This window comes from Eptesicus fuscus, chromosome 16 (genome assembly GCF_027574615.1).
Source record: "Eptesicus fuscus isolate TK198812 chromosome 16, DD_ASM_mEF_20220401, whole genome shotgun sequence".
NCBI classification, from domain to species: domain Eukaryota; kingdom Metazoa; phylum Chordata; class Mammalia; order Chiroptera; family Vespertilionidae; genus Eptesicus; species Eptesicus fuscus.
The window spans coordinates 4,546,575-4,561,595 of NC_072488.1; the positions used below are offsets into that span (position 1 = coordinate 4,546,575).

General features: G+C 47.8%; 1 protein-coding gene across 1 annotated transcript in view; it reads right to left on the reverse strand.

The window, feature by feature from the left end:
• NBAS (NBAS subunit of NRZ tethering complex) overlaps positions 1–15,021 on the reverse strand; it is a 197,573-nt gene that overhangs the window by 111,467 nt on the left and 71,085 nt on the right. Inside the window, exons 22-25 of the mRNA XM_028140372.2 lie at positions 14,108–14,191; positions 9,988–10,141; positions 4,293–4,478; positions 2,627–2,800 (exon numbers count right to left, since the gene is read on the reverse strand). Of these exons, the coding sequence (XP_027996173.2) occupies positions 2,627–2,800; positions 4,293–4,478; positions 9,988–10,141; positions 14,108–14,191 (598 nt within the window). The remainder of the gene's footprint in view (positions 1–2,626; positions 2,801–4,292; positions 4,479–9,987; positions 10,142–14,107; positions 14,192–15,021) is intronic.

Genomic DNA, 15,021 nt, shown 5'->3' on the forward strand with positions numbered 1-15,021 from the left:
AGTGCATTCAAAGTATACTAGTATAGAAGACACAGAGCAGTATGAGAAGGAAGAATATTTTATTCCTAAATCTTCTCTATGCAGCTTCACTTTCCAAAGGCAGATCAAGCAAAGAGAAAGGCTTACAACCAGAGATGAGTGATTTAGGAAGCTGTAAAAGAGAAGAAAAGTCTGAGGCACGTGAGAATGTAAAGATGACAAACGTGCTTGTATTCTTGTTCCCGATTACACACTCCCGACTCCCGAAGAGAGGATTCTTCTTCCCTGTTCCATTAACAGCAGGCTCGGCCATGTGCCCCCTCTGGCCTGTGACCTGTGACAGGAGGCAACCGGAACCACGCTGAGCTAAAACCTGAAGAGCCACTGGGTGGTTCTACTTTGCCCTTTTTCTTGTGCCACAAGCTAGAGGAGGGGGCTGCTCTTTCAGCCCAAGTCCTAGAATGAGCAAGACCTGGGACACAGCAGACGCCCACCAGCAGCCTACAGGGCACCTGTGAGAAATGAATGCTTGCTGTTGTAAGCTACTGAGATTTTGAGCTCATTTGTTAATTCAGCATAACTTAGCCTAAACTGTCGAGTACCAAAATCATTGTTCCTGCCACATTACTAAAACTACTCTGCATGATTCACGGCAGATCCCAGATACGCTCTTTTTGTAAACAATCAAGTATAATAAAAGCAATGTAATCAAGTCACTCAAGCAGCAAAATAAAACCCGATTTCATGCACGCATCATTCATTCATCTGCCCTGCCAACATTTACCCAGCGTTTGCTCTCTACAAGGCACCATGTTAGCCCCTTGTAATAAACACGTAAGACACAGAGAACGAACATAGGAAACAAAGGGAGGGAGAGACAGGCGTGTGAACACATCATTGCACGACAGCATGGGACAAGCTATTACAAAGGCAGGAGCAAGACCTGCGTTCCACAGGTGAGGCCCAGAGGGTTCACCGGAGAGGGGGCATGAGAGAGCAGGGCCCGGAAGGGGGGCAGGTATTGTTTAGGGGCAGGAAAGGGGGCTGGCTATACCAAACAGAAGGAGGAGCCCATGAGAACACAGAGAGGCCTGACAGAATGCGGCAGGGTGGCGAGGGGAGAAGTTCGAAGCCAGTGGCCTAGGGCACCCATGGAGGGCAGTGAGGCTGAGGAGGCAGACCAGAGCAGACCACAGAGAACCTTCCAGGCCACCCGAGAGAGACGAATGTTTACCCTGCAGGCCATGGCAGCCACTGAGGGCTCTCCATAGATGGCCACCTGGTCCAGTGTGTGTGGCAGAAAGATAACGCTGGAGCGAGAGAAGCTGGGGCGGGAGAGGAAAGCTTAGCAGCACCATTGTTCTCTCCTGCGCTGTTTACATATTTCAAAGGGCTCTATGTTTTATTCAAAAGCACATGCTAAATTGCCAAGTAAAACAACAAAAAACTGACTATATACAAAGGATTTATAAGATTCTGTGAGGAAGAAGTATCACAAGCAAGATTACTGACAAGAATTTAGAGTCATTCTTTCTTCCTCATAAAACATTCATATGCGATCCATCCTGCTCTCACAGTGTTTCGCGGGCGTCAGCAGCCCACCCGGCTCCCAGCGAAGCTCCCCGGGTTTAAAATCCGAATACTAAGTAGTAGCTGCGTATGAGGAGATGGGACCTTTTACACAGCCAAGGAACAGACACGTTTCTGAGAGACGAGCTTCCAGAAACCAAAGAACGTGCTCGTTAATAAGCAATGCTTTCCTTTTCATCTCAACTCTACGGGTTATGACCACATGCCCCGCAGGACTTCAGGTTGTAACGAAGGCCAGCACAAGGAAGTGCCCCCCTTACCATGGAGGTGGCAGGGGCCTGAAAGGACTTCTGCTTGAATCCCTATCTAATGCTTGACTCTCACTACAAAATCTGTGCCCCACGTGACAGGGCCACCGCCTGAGTCCCTCCCTGGAAAGGGGGCCCTGCCTTCTGACCCAGCACATCTGATCTGTGGCTAAATTCAGAGACTGTTTGCTGTGGAGGAATATGCTGCCCTAAACCAAATGGCTTACCACCCAAATCTTCAACGAAGTTACTAAGAATAATGACAAGATCTCCTTATGAGACCCCAGAGAGTTCCCTAAATACTTGAAGGCCCTCAAGGGCAGGAAGACGTGGTTAAGAAGGTGACTGTGAGATTAGAATGTCTGAACCCAGGTCCCACTCCTTACTATGGGGCCCGGGCAATTGCACAGCCTCCATCCCCCGATTTTCTTCTCCCGCAACAGAACATAATAAAACAGCTGCCTCTCAGGATCGCTGAGAGGGTTAAATGAGTTCACACTCTCAACGTGCCTGCCGACAGTCAGAGTTCAATACCTGTCAACTGTCAGGCTTTTTGGTGTTGCCAGTTTCCAAAACATAACCGTCAATAAACTCTGGAGTCAGTCAGTTAAAATAAATGTACTTTTATGGAACTCCAAAACGATTTTGGTCCAAACTATTGAAACATGTTTAAAGAATTAAATGACGACCATTTCCTGTTCTGTGAAAGGGAAATTACTTGCAAAGCCCAGTATTAAGATTTAATAAACAAACCGAGCTCTGCAGAGGAAGCGTGCAGAGACGTCCCAGGTGTCAGAGCTGCTACTTACGTCTGGTTTGGAGTGCTGGAATATCTTCAGGGGAAGCCTCAGGTCCCCCGCAGCCGCCGTCACCAAGTACTCCCTCAGCAGCGCCTGCGCCGCGCCCGGGGCCTGCTTCTCGCAGCGGTGGAGGAACGGGACCATCCACTGGTAGGCGCCTGTCACGTACTTGTCCTCGGAACACTGGAGATGCGGTTAAAAATAAGCCCGCACTGAATTCCATTAAACACCTGCTTTTCCAGACTGACGCTCCAGAACGCCCCGATCATCACACTGAGTCAACAGGAGAAGCCCAGCTCATCCTAAAACGGACACCCCGGTTCGCCCTGCGGACTGGGAGGTAGGAGAACCCCCTCTTCCTGGGGTTGTGGAGCTAAGAGCAGCTCCAGCCTGCAGCCTGTCCCCTGGGCACCAGTGCCCTCTGGGTCCCACCCCTCTCCGCGCTCTCTCTCCCCCCTGCCCCCCGCCCCCCGCCGGCCTCCGCAGGCCAGCACTGAGTCAGGAGGTTCCCAGAGCGAAGACAGGTTCTACCCCACAAGTGTGTATGTGTGTGGGGGGCAGGTATAATAGTCAGAGACACCACAGACCAACGGAAAGTGTGAAACAAAGAAGCGAGAGCCAGAGACAGGTGCACAGAGCTCTAGAAAGAGCCGCTGGAGAGCAGGCTCATCCATGGAATCCGGATTCCCTCCCGCCCTTTCCTCCTCCTTTGTTTTGTTTTGCCTCTTTACATCCGCCTTCACAAACTCCCAACGGCACCATCATTTTACTCACTGCTACCCTGATTACTCAATCCCCCCTCTTAGCTACCTCGGGAGATACCCCTAAATCTTACATATATCACACATCAATGGCACTGGCTGGACAGTCAGAAAAGAGATCATTAGGAAAAGGGAAGGTAGGGGTAGCGGGAAAGGCCAAAGGGGGATTGATAAGAGGGAGAAAGATGGCGAGAGAGAGGGCTGAGAGGAGAAAGGAAGATGGCAGAAAGCACGGGAGAGGAAGGAAGAGTCAGGGAGAAAGGGAAGCGCTCGGGCGCTGGGACGGCGCTGGCCCGGCCCATTCACACCAGGCCGCCCAGGAGCAAAGACGGGAAAAGCAGCGAGCACTCCTCAGCCCATCATTCCTGAGTCACAGGTACCTCTCTGCTCGGCGGGCTTAGCAGAAACCAATTCCTAACTTCCGGAATGTATTTTCTCCCGGGATGACCCCCCCAAAAAATCTAAGGAAACAGGCAAATTCTTCTAAACATATTAACCCTGAAGTCAAGATGTTTCCTTCGCACACACACCCAGCCCTCTGACCTCCAGTAACTTTTTTTTCAGATCTTGAAATATGTAGCCGTGACTTTTAACACAGTGGAGGGTTAGAAACATGAATCCTGTACTAGAACGAGAGCTAGTTTAGAAATACGCCTTGCTGGAAGGGGGTGGGGCGGGATGGTTACATATAGATGCGTAGGAATCGAGGGCTGGCAGGATACACAACAACCAGAACAGTGTTGGAGGCCTTCAGTAACTTACCCATCAAACTGAATGCAGTCTTAGAAAGTCAAGAATCCTTCCTTAATTTACTACGTTCCCAGGTTTGGAGGACATTTCCTCTTTGGCTCTGAGACACACATTAATCAAAGTATACAAGGAATACCTAAAACGAAAGTTAAAATTACACCTACACTATTCATCAGTAACCGCAGCTTTTCAATGTCTTCCATCTGCTGGAGCTCCTTCAAGGTCAGGGTTAAGTCACAGCCGGCTTCGTAGACCAGTGCTTCCAGAGTCACCAAATCATCACACAGGGCCAGCAGGCCAGGGATGTTCCGCTCCATCCCCAGTCGAACAAGGGACAATGCACAGTCAACCTACAACGGGAAGGCAGCAGTAAGTCTGAGCGTCACGGCTTTGCCATACGTCCGCAAGTACCTGGTAACAGCCTTCTGCATAGAAGCTAATTCTTGTAACCAATTTCCATAAAATCACATCAACAATATTATACATTTTTAGTACAAAACTTTAAAGTTATTTATCAAATATATCACAATCATACAGTTTCAAAAGAATCATACAGTCAGCAAGAAACTCTGAAGGTAAAGATGGTAAGAGAAAGGCGACCACCTTAAATCCACAGACCATTCTAGTTTACAGGTAGCTTTACATATATTTAATTCTGACAACAGTAACAGGCAGGGGAAAAACAGCTAGTTAATGATAATACCAAATTAATCTTATTTTCACCAAAACATTCTGCTCTAAAAATACTGTTTTGCTTTCATATTCCTCTTCAGTCCCCAGCCTTTCCCAGTGCTTCTCATATGGAAGGCATTCAATCAGTATTTCCTCTGCCTTAATTCAAATATGCAGACGCCTCCTAGACAAAATGAAGAATGATTTGCCTACAGATGCTCAGCAGACAACAATTTGACTCCTATCATTTGACAAGATTTACAAAATGACAGATTTTGATTGATGGCAAATTTCTAAGGTGGCCTACACCTATAGTGCCTCTTGCTACTCCTTCCTTACTCCCACTCGCAGACTAACAGGTATTTAGTGAGGACCCACTATGAGCTAAGCACCACTGTATGTGCTAGGAATATACAGCTGAATGACAGAGGTCTCTCCTTCAAGGATCTCTCCATCTCACAGGAAACACAACCATTAAACAATGACTGAAGTGGAGGGAGGGAGGTATGTGGGCGAGTATGATCTCAAAAAAGAGGGCCCGGAGCCCAGCCCGAGAGTGTGACCAGGTCTCCCAGAGCTTTAGAGGGTCCGTGGTGTCAGCAGGTGAAGAAGGGAGAAGGGCAAGAGAGCAGCGGGAAGGGCGAGACGCGCACTCTGTTTGATAAAAGCGCACTTAGTTCCCTACGACTGGAGAGGGGTGTGAAGTGAAGCGGGAGAAACGTGGCTGGAGACAGGGGGGGCCAGGTGAGGAAGAATCCTGTTTGCAGAGCTAAGGATTTGCAGTTTCCTGGAATGCAATTCTACCAACGGATTTCCGACTGCAGCGTGTCATAGACTTACACTTGGGAGAGAATCCTGAGGAAGTACTTATGGAATGATGAACTGGGGGTGAACAGGACTGGAACTGGGAGACCTGCAGCTACGAGTATTCAAGCGCAGCACCTGGGGACAGCAATCGTTAAGGGACAAGCCAAAGAACCTGAGCCACGTGGAGGAGACTGAAAGGAATGGCTAAGACAAAGACAAGACAAGACGAGAAGGAACACGGGATCCCAGGAGCCTGGGCAGGAGAGACTGCAGGAGGGAGGAAACAGGAGGTGGAAGGCCAGGCACTGAGAGGCCCACAGGAGCTGGAATGATGCAGCTTCAGTTGAGGGGCGGGAGCAGCCGGACTCCAGGAAACGAAGAGTCGCCAGACACTGAGCAAGTGACTCCAGAGAGCAGCGACTACCTGGGCTGTGACGGAAAGAAGTCAGCTAATGCTGAGCCAGGGGGAATAGGGCTCGATGTTTCTGCATAAAATAGTACTGAGTTGAACTTTATGTCCAAGGGGTGAGGGGAGAAGAGAAGGGTGAGGACGGGTGAAGATACAGAAGAGAGCCTAGATGGCTGAGCAGGTGGGAGTGTGGGGTCCGGAGCACAGGGAAAGAAAGCAGCTGGAAGGCAGGAAGAGACCACTTCTTAGGGAAAGGCTGGAAAGAGTAGGAATAAATGGAAGCGAGCTCCCCAGTTTCCCAATGATTCACCAAGCAGTTCACTGCTGAGAAGGAAGCAGGAGGTGGTGGGGGGTGAGGAGAGAAGGGGAGAGGGAGCAGCCATGTGACAGATCCACCCACAGCCCTCAGAGACCCAGGATCGACAGGTGGAGATGAAGCGAAAGAAAGAAGAAATGCATGTTCAGTTGGGAAGAGTGGAATAAACAAGAGGGGGAACCATAGTAGGGAGGCTTGAGGCACAATGGGAGTGACCCGGTAATGCTTTGACAGATCATGTTCCACCTGATGTCTAACAATAAAAACTCAAGTCCTGTCTGAAAGGACCCATCTACCTGTATAGCAATTAAAAACACTATCTCAGGTGCGTTTTCAGCAAGCAAGAAAACTTGATGCATAAAACATGACTCAGAAGCACATTAGCGATGTGTAATACACTCACCCATCCTGTGATCTGGATTCATCTTTTTCATATCAACCTCGAATCTGTTGCTTTCCCAATACTTACTGCAGTAAAAGTGTTTTAGAATCAAATAAATGACACCTCATATGAAAGTAGGCTCTCATGCCACTCAAAGAATTATACCACAAAACCCAAGCCCTCCCTGGAGAAATTTTACCACGAGATACATTATTCTGAGCCAACAAAAATATTTTGCTAAAGGTATTTGTAGGCACTGAGGAAAAAGAAGTCCCATATCAATTAAAGTTTAAAAACGAAAAAGATAAAACTATGCTAGATATCACTTTGATTGTAGCATAAGCCACATGAAACACCAACACATGAAATGAAGCTCAAGAACAACACCTCGATTAGAAGAGTTTTTAAATAAATGGAAGAGATGAAAGACTCGAAGGCAGCTAAATAAATCACTCCGTGCGTTTACGGCTCCTCCATGCCCGCTCTTGATTGATCGCTGCTGTCTTTTCAGTACTGAGGACTAGTCCACTGTGTGGCCCACTGATGTCCACTTCCCCTTCACCTACTAAAGGACATCTTGGTTCATCAATGGTAACAGACGTGGGATTTAATGATTGGTGGGGGGGTCTGAAGGGGTACATGGGAACTCTGTCCCTTCTACTCAATTCTTCTATAAACCTAAAAACTTCTCTAAAAAAATAAAGTACTAATAAAATAAACAAATAAATAAGCACATAGATGAGTGTATAAACGATAACTTATTCCACTTTTCAGCATGGCCCTTTTTCTCTTTGTATTACTGCTATTTTTAAAAAATCCTGAATAATGACTGAAATTTGGGTTACGAAATATTTAAAACTACAAACTGAGGAGCCATTACTGGTCTTTTGAAATGCACAAGGCGGCTGCCCAGCACTTTTTAGACATGAGAAGTTTTTGAATTCTCATTCCCAGCTCAAATAACAGAGCTCCCGAGAAATCAGTTATTTAAATACATCAATGCACTCACACCGCCTTTGTCCTTATCCTCAGAAAGCTCTACTGGTTCAGCTAAGAAACCACCAAGTGCTCAGAGGGAACTGGTCCACAGGGAATCCTTTTCCTTGTTACACAGACAGACGTAAACGCCAGGCACCTCCTGGAACCAGGTGGCACCCCTGGGCCCTTAAAAGTTGTCTACATACGAGCTCCACATTCACTTGTACAGACATGTGCCTCTCTGGCTCACCTGAGAGCTTCTCCACCAGGTACTACCGAGTGGGTTCTCCTGTATTGGCAAACTAAAAGGCCTTTGCTTAGCCTGACCAGTATGAACGGGTCATTTCCAGATGTGTTCCCAATGGAAGCAGAAGGGTCCACCAGAGGCACCGGAAACTCTGAGGGGGCGTTTCTGTCTGTCACAAGAATTAGTGGGTGGGAGCCAGGAAGGCCAGACGCCCCACAACGTGCAGGGCAGCCCACGCAACCACCTTGTCCTGAGTCCTGCCTACCTTTCAGGTGTTCTGCAAAACCTACTTACAAGGATCAGACACCAACTTCATTTAATATTTACACAAGCCTTCTTTGTATGGGTTAAAGTACACAGAATGTCCTGGAATGCAGCTACTATATAATCAAGTGAGGATATTACACTGTTTTGTTAGAAAGTTTACCATGAGCTGTTCACATCCCAGACGGCAATCTGTGGTATTTAACTCAAATAACATGATACCTGAATCGCAGCTCCCGCCCTCTCCTTCCAGGTGACTTCTCAGCAACTACACTTCCAGTGCAGTCATGACCCAGCATTTACATATTTTATTTACCTTACATATTGGCATGAAGTCATCATATTAATTTGGGGGGAGTTTTCTACTAATAAGATATGTTTACGATTTTCTCATCAGTATAATAAGTCTTACAAAATATTTACTACTGAGCCCACCTTTTAGATTACTTTCTCTTGCTCTCAGATCTGTGCACTTGTTCATTTGCATGTGGGCTCTGAGAGAAATATTACACAGAGACCTGGCTCCTCACTGCAACCCCTGAGCTCGCTTTCCTGTCTGTGGGCCTTAGTTTACCTACCAGCACCCCGAAAATCAGCCCAGACCATCTCCAGGGACTCCCTTCATCAGGACAGCCTGCGATTCTAAACAGTTTCTACTATGGTCCGCAGTCATCTTCAAAAACTTAGAAAACCCTAAGTATTCTTGGCCATCCCCCATGTTCCCATCAGCTCCTGCAAATAATTCATCTTTAATTCTATGAATAATAAAAACAGGAATCAGATTAAGCACAAACTGCAGACTATCAAATGGAGACACAGGGCCAGGCCAGAGAGAGTGCACAGAAATTTAAACACAGGAGGTACGCATTCCCTCCCACAGTATAGGAGTCAGATGCTCTGACGTCACCCTTCCCATCAGACGGAAAACGGATGGTAGGATGGACGGTCCAACGCCAAGGCTGCACGTGAAAAAAAAGTCACCCACTGGCCTGACCCCGGATGAGATTCCTAAGTGCATCTGCTCTCCTTGCTCAGGACCGCTGACTGCTGTCCTCTGAGATGAAGACAACTGCTGCTTACATTAGCAGCTCACTCAACCAGCACAAGTCGAAATGTGCCCTCCCGAATATCGCCTCTGTTCTCACGGACTCTGGGATAAGAACCAGCCCATGAAAACACTAAGGTACTGAAAACGGTAGGTAGCAGGTACAGAGTCACAAGGTGGTTGGTGGAAGAGTCCAGATTAGCAGCTGGATGTCCTACGAGTGTAGAATCCCCTCCCTCTCTCTTCCACACCCTTCCTCTAAGGCAGTGCCATGCATGTCAGGAGGATGGCACGTGGGAACTGAGGCTGGTTAAGGAAAACGTTAGGACAGAGCCTCAACAGGGTTTCTGGGAAGCAACATTACGATTCACTGTGTTACTGCACTGTGACAGGGGACTGTCAAGCATTTCTAGGCCCATACAATCTTTTTAATTAATATGGTAGGAAACCTACTAAAATATATATGGAAAATCTCAAACAGTATGTACCATATTTCACAGCTTACATTTTAAAGAAAGATTTTGAACTTTTCTTGCATATGTTTAATAATTTCAAAAAAGCCACAAAAACTTCCTAGACAAATGACAAATGAAGAAAAGTGATAAGAAATGTTCATTCAACCCTCGCGAACTATGCACATGACCCTGGCACCACTGTTGGCAGCCACTGCACGCACGGAGCCCTCGGGACCCAAGGCAGCTGCTGGCATCTCTGAGCGGCAGCTGCCACCGGCCCTCACCTGTCCGGCATGATGCTCTATCTCCTCTGCTCGGGTCTGGTACCAGTCCATCACCTTCTCTACTACAAGCTGCGTGGTCTTGAACCTCAGTAACTCAGGCTGAGCAGCGTACAAGAATTCACTTTCGTCTTGGAGGCTCGGCTCAACAACCATTCTGTAAAGCACAAAAGGGACAATTAATAACTGATTGGAATGCTGGGAAAGATTATAATTTTGGGGTGGGCTCGGTTACAGAAACAGGAAATGCATGTGTGTGTGTGTGTGTGTGTGTGTGTGCGCGCGCGCAAGCATGTGTGTTTCCCTATATGTATGTGCACACGTACAAGGTAAATGGAACATTTTGGGAGGTGCTTAATTTATTTTCCTACTAGTTTCCCCAATTTAAAAAAATCAGAATGGACAATAAATCAATACACTATGTCCCAAATCAATCAAACAAGTATCAGCAAAATGAAAGGCACCCAGGGATGCTTTCACGAAATGCACATGCTAGGTGCCTGCCGTGGGGCTACCAAATCAAAATCACCTGTTTTGGGGGAAAACCTCCAGGTGATTTGGATGGAAATAGAAATTAAGAAATGCTTGTTTTCCATAAAAGTAAAAGGAAATATACCTCATTTACATTGATAATATATCTTGTGTAGGTGTCAACAACATAGTACTACACTGACATGTGCAAATATGCCATCACTCTCCACCCCTCGCCATCAGGAGGGAAAGAGAAACAGCTAGGACTGTTCACGGAAAGAGCATCACCGAGGTCACGCACTCCAAGTTTTTATGAGGATGAGCCTGGCCTTCCATGGTTAAGGACTGAAAAGGAGGAACATGAGCTGAAACTAAGATATTTCAGGGAGACATACGGGGAAACGCTGCATTCCATTAGGGACATCCATCCATCTACAGCAGGCTGGCAATACATGACAGGCGCTCTAATTGTTACTATTATAAGGCGACGGGCTTGCAGTCAGAACTGAAGATGAAGCACAATTCCATCATGAAAAGCCGTGAAACCTTGTCTAACTTCATAAGTGAAAAGTAGTCTGAGATTCGCTTTATTGAGATAAAAATGGGAATAATACTATACGAGAATAGTCTAAATAATGTAAAGTCCACAGAGAACACCAACTGGCCCGGGCAGGTGCCTAATTTTGATTTGTGGGCATTATTTTATTGGAAGGATTAGTAACTGTCATATTTGCCCAGACACAAAGCCCATAGATGTTTGGACATCCTAGCCACATGCCTTAGCCAGCCTCTAACGCTTGTAACGTAGCCATGTACTTCCCTGGGCTCACCCTGCCGTTAGCGTTGTGACCAGGGATGTTCCCCACATGGACACGTCACCTGGCTCCCTCCGCAGCCTCCCCTTAAAGCTGCCCCACTGCAGCAGCACACATCACATCCCCGCAGGCACCAGGAGCTCCTCTGATATATAGTTTGCAGTCCTTCCTTCCCTCTAGCACCACTTCATAGACTCCACCCACTTTCTCCTTCCGCTCACACGCTTCTCTCCTCCCCTCCGCTTTACAACTGATCTCTCTCCCCTTTCCGGCTGCTCTTTTCATTCCTCTGGGTTAGAATACCCTCCACCATTAAATAGCTGTTCTTCCAAACGCTTCGTGCCGCTCTCCTCTCATTCTATACTCTCTCTGGGTTCCCCTCCGACTATAAAATACAAATTAGCACAGACATCACAAATGCCAGACTTGTGCCCCTAACCCAGACTTCCTGAGAAGCCCCAAACGCTTCCCAGGTGCCCTGCAGGCCCTTCAAATGCCCCAAGATTGAAACTGAGTCCAAGACATGCTCAGGTAACACTGCTAGCTTTTTAAAAACGGAAGCCTGAGTACACCATCCCCATGCCCGCTTTCATAGCTTGTAAAATGTTCTAGCTGCATCTCGGTGCCCGTCTCACTGTGGCTCTGCATTCTTCAACAACACATCTCACTGTCAGTCCTTGAAGGGGACCTTGCCCTCCGATGCCCAACAAGCTCCTCCCTCTGCCAGAGCACCCCTCCTGCATCCTCCACCCACCAGACTCCCCCTCCACATCTAAAGCCTATTCATCCTTCCAATCTCAGCCTGCACATGGAGGGGGAGTCTGAGTCTCCAGGAGACTTCCCTGCCCCACAGCACAAGTGTCCCACCCCCACGTCCCACACCCGGCCTTCCCTCCACTCATGACACTGGTGCCTCCACAGCAGCACCCTTCCCGATGCATCCTGTGTGAGCACCCTTCCCCTGCTGCATCCTGTGTGAGCACCCTTCCCCTGATCATCCTGTGTGAGCACCCTTCCCCTGCTGCATCCTGTGTGAGCACCCTTCCCCTGCTGCATCCTGTGTGAGCACCCTTCCCCTGCTGCATCCTGTGTGAGCACCCTTCTCTACTGCATCCTGTGTGAGCACCCTTCTCTGCTGCATCCTGTGTGAGCACCCTTCCCCTGCTGCATCCTGTGTGAGCACCCTTCTCTGCTGCATCCTGTGTGAGCACCCTTCCCCTGCTGCATCCTGTGTGAGCACCCTTCCCCTGCTGCATCCTGTGTGAGCACCCTTCCCCTGATCATCCTGTGTGAGCACCCTTCTCTGCTGCATCCTGTGTGAGCACCCTTCCCCTGCTGCATCCTGTGTGAGCACCCTTCTCTGCTGCATCCTGTGTGAGCACCCTTCCCCTGCTGCATCCTGTGTGAGCACCCTTCCCCTGCTGCATCCTGTGTGAGCACCCTTCTCTGCTGCATCCAACGGGAGGTGGCCTGTCCCACTGAAACTTTCTATCGTCTTCAAAAGCACCTTTTCTTAGTCAAGTTTTTCCTGGCTTTTCATGTTTACAGTTTTGGGAGTTCCAGCGAAGCAAGTTTTACTCCCACTTTAGCTTGCCATGCCTGGTCTGAGAAGAAATACTTTCACGCGATTTATCTGCTTGTCAGCAGACCAGAAGGCACAGGCTCGGGGCCTGGGAAGGACGGGTGAATGGGCAGGTGCTGGGCCCATCGCACGCTGAGAGAACTGTGGGCAACGTATCGGCACACCTTTCCCTACAACCACGGCCACTGGCATCAACCCCCACCGTTTTCAATGCATCTGCCCCTTCAAACTCTCAGTACAACTGGGAAGTAAAGACTCCTACTAAGTGTGGCTGAAAAATACCGGGCACTGAGCTCCACCTTCTCCTGAGACTCCACTGAAATGACAGGAAAAGATCTGCAAAGGGGAGGGGACGGAAACACTCAGGGAAGAAAGGGGACGGGGAGTGAAGATAAACTCAGCCGTAATTACCATCCCAGGAGGTCCACAGATAATAGCCAGAACTAACAAGTCCAGAAATAGCTGTGCAGTTGTTATTCAGAGATATGGAGGAAATGCCAGAAGAATCTTCTAAAAGAACTGAAAATAGCTGCTCTGGTGAGCAGAATACCAAGGAAAGGGAGCCGAGGACTCTGGGTTTTTAAACAGCTTCAACATTCAGCACAGAAAGTTTCACTAAGCGCCCCACTTCCAGCCCCACCCTCGGCTGTGCCCAATGCCTAGCTCTGGAGTCCTCTGGCTCGAGGCCTGGGTCCCAAACCACAGCTCTGCCCGCGCACCGGGAGAACACGAAGGCGAGCAGGCGACGGAGTGTTACCAGACTCTGAGGAGTGGGGAAAGGGGTCCAGACACACCTCACGTGGCCCTTCAGCCCCACACCCCTCTCCCACCCCCTTCTGCAGTACCTGACGCCTCCACACTCGGAGGCTTTCCAGGGTTAAAGCTTATAAAAATGAAAAACAAAACTGAATCCAGAACAAATGTGCATGCATAGCATGATAACAGCGATGACAATGTCAGTGTATGTCAAAGACTGAAAGTGAACACCTCAAAATGAAAGGGCTGTGTGTGAGAACCACAGTGAGAGTGATTCCTTTGTAGCAGTTAATGTTTTCCCATTAAAATAATGTTAACGGAGTAGTCGAGTTTTGGGGGGCTTTTGTAAAGTTCACTCAAACTCTGTCAGTCAAGGACCCCCATCAGGTAAGTGGTCACTCAGCACAGCCCGTTCTCAGGGCCACCTATCCATCCGCCCCTGCCCCCCCCCCCCCCCCCCCCCCCCCGCGAGAGGAAGCCCTGGGCCGCTCCCTCTTACCTGCATGCCGCCTCCTCGCACCAATCTTTATCTCGGTGTTTGCGTTCGTGCCAAGGAATGATCACCAAGGAGTCACCGCTGTAACTTAAATTAAAAAAACAACACGTAAGAACTTCAGTGACACATTACCACAATGACTGGCCACACAAGGAACACGTGGCAAAGATCTCTGTAACCTTTCAGCTCCAAGATTCCTGTTGACGGCATGTTACGTGGTGCATGATACGTATTAGATACACTGGAAGTGGAGAATACCAAATCGCAGATCTCTCTTCTATCATAAAATGGTTCAAAAAGAAAAGAAGAACTCAAAACAAGAACATCCGACAAGGACACAGACAATAGTTCGGTGAAGGCCTGGGATGGGGAGGGAGTGGGGTGGACAGGGACAAAGAGGGGGTAACAGGGGACATCTGTAATACTGTCAACAATAAAAAACAAATAAAATTAAAAAACAACATTTGGCAAGGAACTAAACGATGGCATGGGTATGAGTTCGTTCACACACTAAACATTTATCAGGAGCCCATATTTTATGTTCTTAATAGCAACATAAATGGTCCCCTGCCCTCAAAAATTACCTAACTTCTTATGATCATAAGAAGGAACCACTAGCTACAAGTACATGTATAAAGCACTGCAAATGGGGCTACTGATACTAAAAAAGAGAACTTTCATTTTAATTAATTTTAATTAAAATTTAAATAGCCATATGTGACTAATGGCTACTGTACTGGGCAGCATAGATATAGATAGGAAATAGCAAGAGTAAAGAAATTATTTTGGGAAGGGGGTTGATGACAAATATGTGATACCTTAATCAATAAAGTAATTTAAAAAAAAAAAAAGTGAAGAGGAGAATCTAAAAGAGGCAAAGGCCTGATGGGATAATGAACACACAATACCGTGTATAT